A 5,286-nucleotide genomic window follows, 5' to 3' on the forward strand; every position below is an offset into this window, starting at 1 on the left:
AATAACAAACAATTCTTTCATTAAAAAAATTCATTTATTTCTATTGTTAAAAACAAATTCCTATACATTAGCAAAAAGGACAGGTGGCACAACACATATTATTACCTAATTATTTTATCAATCACGTTAGTTTTTAATAGTATAACTGGATGAATATTTTAATAGAAATAACTAATTTATTCTTTGATTTAACATATAATAACTAATTTGTCATTTTTCAATAAAAAGATAAAATATAATCGATTCATAATACAAAACCCTCCATAGTACTTTTACCACTCCAATTAGGTATAATGACTTATTTGTCCTCCAACTTAAAAAAAAAAAGGTCATTTTAGTCATCCATTTAACTTTCGTCTTTTTAGCCCTTAAACTTGTATTTTTGTTAAATCATCCCAAAATGATAAAAAAACTATTATTAACTTGATGTAAGAAATTTAATTAATTTTAAAATTTAAAAATTCAAAATAATATAAAATTATTTTAAAAATTTAAAGTATAAAAGATATATATATTAATATTTTAAATTTTTAAAATTAATTAATTATTACTGTACACATCATCAAAATTAATAAACTTTTAACTTTTACATTCATTTTAGATGATTTGTCAAAATAATACAAACTTAAAATATTTTTTTTGAAAAAATCTGGGACTTTATTAGAAAAATAATATAAACTTAAAATAGTTTTAAGTTATTATATATATATATATATATATATATATATATATATATAAAGCAGGTGAATGGACTGCAATAAACAATATCTATTTACGAAATCATTGAATTGAAATTTAGTACATTTTGAACTAAAGGACAAAAATAAAATAGAATCTTCACTCATAAAAATAAAACACATGAACAGCGTGAAGGTCACTGTTACACCTCCGTTTTGAAAAAGAAGCCCACTCTTTCATCTCACTCACTTGCCTTCTTCCTTTTTCTTCTTCAGCAGTGATCGTGGCAATGTCTTATCATAAAGAGCTGGCTGCTGCAAAGAAAGCAGCTTCTCTTGCTGCTCGTCTCTGTCAGGTTTCCCTTTTCATCAATAACTCATTTTTTTCTATGCATTTTGGTTTTTTGGGTTTCCAGTAATTTGCTCACATCCTTGGATTTTTTTACTTTAAATCTAAACTTTTGTTTGTTTTTTCTTTTTTTTTTTTTTGGGGGGGGGTGGTTCTTTAATGACTTATTACAGAGTATGTTTAATGTTTTGTGTCAAAACATAAACTCGCTTTTCCGATTCTTTGGAATTATCGACCGTTCTAGTATTAGGGGAAATTGAAGTCACTGAATTGCTTCTCAAGTTTTTCAGTTTAGGCTTTTCGTTGACAATTGCTATACTTAATTTCAAAAGGAAAATATACAGATGATTTTATCATTTGGTTTGGTCTGTGATATATTTCATCGTGTCAAGCTGTGTATATATATAGAAGCTGAATTTGGGTTTTGGGTGTTTGTTTTAATCTGCAGAATGTACAAAAGGCTTTGCTGCAATCAGATGTTCAATCCAAAACTGATAAAACTCCTGTAACAGTAGCTGATTATGGTTTGTTTCTAAACTGCTGCTTCCTCTTTGGTTCTTTCACCCAACATTACCAGTCTTTTAATCCCCTTTAAGAAATATGCCTCTTGGATTTGAAATGGGTTCCCATTTTTTTACCCTGATGATTTACTTGCTTCTTCCTTCTTGCTAGCATGTTACTAGGAATTTAGTTTTTCCTTCTTTTCACAATTTGTTATACTAGGAAATTTACAAAGTTGAATGATGTTTTCCTTCCTGCATTGAGCAAAAGTTTCTATTGGATGCAATGCTCTTTTGTCTTTTATTTTTACATTGTTTATCCCTAAAAGTTTCTGGTTTAAGTAATATATGCTGTTCTTGGTCTCGTCATCTTTCAACTAAAGGGTTGGCAGAAAAGAATCCTAAACTGATTACTAGCATGTTGCCTTGACATTTTTATATTCTAAAATTTTCATCAGGCTCACAGGCACTGGTTAGTTTTGTGCTGCAGCAGGAACTTCATGCTGAATTCTCATTAGTTGCCGAGGAGGTGAATCTCTGTACTTGTGAATAATAGTTTCAGCAGCATTCATAAGCCATCTTTCTTTTTACAATCATAGAATCCTTCTTTCCATCTAAATAATGTTTGGTTTCTCTTTAGGATTCTAAAGATCTTCGCAAAGATGGTGCCCAGGAAATAGTAGAGCGCATTACAAAACTTGTGAACAATTCTTTAACTAGTGATGGATCATACAATGTTACTTTATCCACAGAAGACGTTCTCAAGGCCATTGACAGTGGCATATCTGAAGGTGGTTGCCAAGGTCGACATTGGGTTTTAGATCCTATAGATGGTACTAAAGGGTGAGCTCTGAAACTTTATATTTAACATAAGTGATTTTACTTTAGTCATAAAGAAGTTGGTGTCTGCTATAATAATGATTCATGTCCACTGAGTGCTTTTTGTTTACGATATGCCTTATCCAACATGAGGTAGTAACTTTTATTTTCGGTCTTTAACTCAGCCATGACTGCTGCAGGGAGATGTTTAGATTTGCTTCCAATCTTCTGTTATTTAGTATAGAAGGATTGATTGGAGAGCAAGAAAAAGGGGCTACCTAAACAGTACTTCATGCAAGATAAACCACAAGTCTGTCTTGGTTTTGATATATGTTATGTTTGGATTTCTTTACAATTTGGTGTAAAAGAAGTAACTGCTATTTTTATTTTATTTTTGCTTATTTCATCTCTGATATCTAAATAATGATCTCTACCTTTTTCCAATTACAAGAAATGGTACTTTATTCTCATTTTTTGTGCTTTTAGACCAACTTGATGACTTTAGCCTATGGTTTTTGATGTTTTACATTGTAGTTTTCTGAGAGGAGATCAGTATGCAATAGCATTGGCTTTGCTGGCTGGAGGAAAAGTTGTTCTGGGTGTGCTGGCTTGTCCAAATCTTCCACTAGCTTCCCTCAAGGATGCTGGCCAGCATTCTCCAAATAACGAAGTTGGCTGCCTTTTCTTTGCTGAAGTTGGTGGTGGAACTTATATGCAGCCACTTGATGGTTCTTCGGCAGTGAAGGTTATAATGATTTTATAATTTATTACAATTTATTGCTATTAATCTGAGTACGTATTTGCAACTTGTACAATTTTATGGGTTCCAGGTGCAAGTAAGTGCTGTTGAAAATCCTGAAGAAGCATCATTCTTTGAGTCATATGAAGCAGCACACTCCATGCATGATTTATCTAGTTTGATTGCCCAAGTACTCCCCCTCTCTCTTTCTCTACACACACACACACACACACACACACATATAGACCAGCACTTGGATAATGCACTGAAAATGTTGAGATGTAAACAGAAACTCGGTGTCAAAGCACCGCCGGTTAGAATTGACAGTCAGGCAAAATATGGTGCTCTGTCCAGAGGAGATGGAGCCATATATCTGCGTTTTCCTCACAAAGGATATCGAGAGAAAATATGGGATCATGCTGCTGGGTGTATTGTTGTAACTGGTATGGACCAATTTCATTCCATCATTGGCTTTCTTTCATAGTGCTAAGGATTAATTGGCTGACATTGGTTTATTTTTCTGCCCTTTCACCTGTTTGCAACTCATGATTTGCAGAAGCTGGGGGTGTGGTCACAGATGCTGCAGGGCAGCCCTTGGATTTTTCCAAGGGAAAGCATCTTGATGTGGACACAGGCATCATTGTCACTAACCAGAAGTTAATGCCATTACTGTTGAATGCAGTTAAAGAATCCCTGAAAGAGAAAGCTCCATCCTCATGATCTGTCTTAGAGGCAGGCTTCATCCTTTCCTCTTAATTATTTTGCCCTTAAGTGCTTTTCTCCTTGCGTGTACGAGCATTTACATTTACATTTAGCATGCATGAACGTTAATGGGATCAGTAAATCTTGTCTCCACAATTATGATGATGTAACCGTAGACTAGAACTTGAAAGCATGGTTTTAGGCCCAGAGCCTTTGCTTTGTATCCCCTTGTCCTATTTAAAAATTAGGGTACGTTTGGTTCACGAAATTTAAGATTCCTTTTGAAAATAGGATTATGTGAAATTCAAGACTAATCTGAATATGATACTTGAATTCAAGACAAAAGATGTTAAACTGAATTGAAAAAAGGAGAAGAATTTGGATCCTTGAATATGAATTAGTCAAAAGGAAAATGAGGGGTTGTGCTTTAGTTCAATTGGTATCATTATTGCAACAATCAAGAAAACAGGGTTTAAATCTTAATTGAGATGTTCTAACCAACGAAAATTAAGCAATGATGCAAAAAATACCTCTAGATCTCTTATGGAGGTTCTCTTGGAAGTGTCCTTGAACAATCTTCCTTAATTGTTTTCCCTTAAAAGCTCTTCAAAACTTGTTTTCCTCCATACACCTGGATATGGAGAAGTATAGTTGAGGGAGGGGATCTCTTAAACAGAGGCATAAGTAGGCAAATTTCCCCACAGCAAAGAAACTCTATTGTCCCTGTGCGAAGGAACAGAAGAACAAGACAGGTCGAATGATAACAACCCTCAAGAGAGAAATGAAACATGCGTGTGGATGGTCGTTTCTTAGTCAAATCGGCTTACCATGTTGACGTGGAACAAAATAATAGTAATATTGTGTCTCAGAGCACAACCCAAGGAAGGAACAAATCCTGGAATTGTCTAAAAACTTGTATTTAAACTGAAACAGTGTCTCTCAAAACTCCTGCTTACCAAAAGCTGAAATTGTGTAAAGAATAAAGAAAGGTGAAAACTAGTGCACATTCTGTCAAGCCTAGGAGGAAAGCATGGAGCATCTATTCCTAGAGTGCCCACAGAAATGTAGCAGTCGATTGTTGGTGGTGAAGCAACCACCAAGAAAAAGAAGATTTGAAGCCTGGGAAGCCATTCCATCATGAATATTTTATTTTGATTAGTTAGTTATATAGCAGTCTCTAAGCTAAATAATAACGACTTTGTTGATGAAACCAAAAAAGAAAAAAAAAAAAAAAGGAAGAAAACTTTAGTATTTAATGGATTGATGTATGGTTGTCGAAGTCGTTACAAATAAAATTTACTTCAAAAAGATTAATTAATTGAAGCGATAAGTAAGTTCATATTCAAAGAGATCAATAGTAATTTTATTCCTTCAACTAAAACAAATAAAATAAAGAAAAAAAAGGTTTTGTTTAAAGAAAACTTAAATTAAAATTAAGATGTGAATATAAGCAAAGAAAATAGTAACCAAAATTGGGGAAAAATCGATGAGATGAAACTC

At 33.3% G+C, this 5,286-nt stretch overlaps 1 protein-coding gene across 1 annotated transcript; it reads left to right on the top strand.

The window, feature by feature from the left end:
* Nucleotides 1-800: 800 nt before the first annotated feature.
* LOC108454499 (SAL1 phosphatase-like) lies at nucleotides 801-4,074 on the top strand. Its single transcript, XM_017752979.2, has 8 exons — nucleotides 801-1,033; nucleotides 1,475-1,550; nucleotides 1,985-2,055; nucleotides 2,167-2,369; nucleotides 2,880-3,090; nucleotides 3,176-3,274; nucleotides 3,374-3,527; nucleotides 3,641-4,074. Exons 1-8 carry the CDS (start codon nucleotides 968-970, stop codon nucleotides 3,802-3,804), a joined length of 1,044 nt encoding a protein of 347 aa, XP_017608468.1. The 5' UTR covers nucleotides 801-967; the 3' UTR covers nucleotides 3,805-4,074.
* Nucleotides 4,075-5,286: the final 1,212 nt, after the last annotated feature.

Source organism: Gossypium arboreum, chromosome 9 (genome assembly GCF_025698485.1).
Source record: "Gossypium arboreum isolate Shixiya-1 chromosome 9, ASM2569848v2, whole genome shotgun sequence".
Taxonomy (NCBI): Eukaryota; Viridiplantae; Streptophyta; class Magnoliopsida; order Malvales; family Malvaceae; genus Gossypium; species Gossypium arboreum.

Bases quoted from the DNA above. Each gene is read 5' to 3' on its own strand.
- LOC108454499 (XM_017752979.2), top strand. From the start codon at position 968: ATGTCTTATCATAAAGAGCTGGCTGCTGCAAAGAAAGCAGCTTCTCTT. The intron at 1,551-1,984 runs GTTTGTTTCTAA...AATTTTCATCAG, and splicing joins TGTAACAGTAGCTGATTATG to GCTCACAGGCACTGGTTAGT. The intron at 3,275-3,373 runs GTACTCCCCCTC...AGATGTAAACAG, and splicing joins TATCTAGTTTGATTGCCCAA to AAACTCGGTGTCAAAGCACC.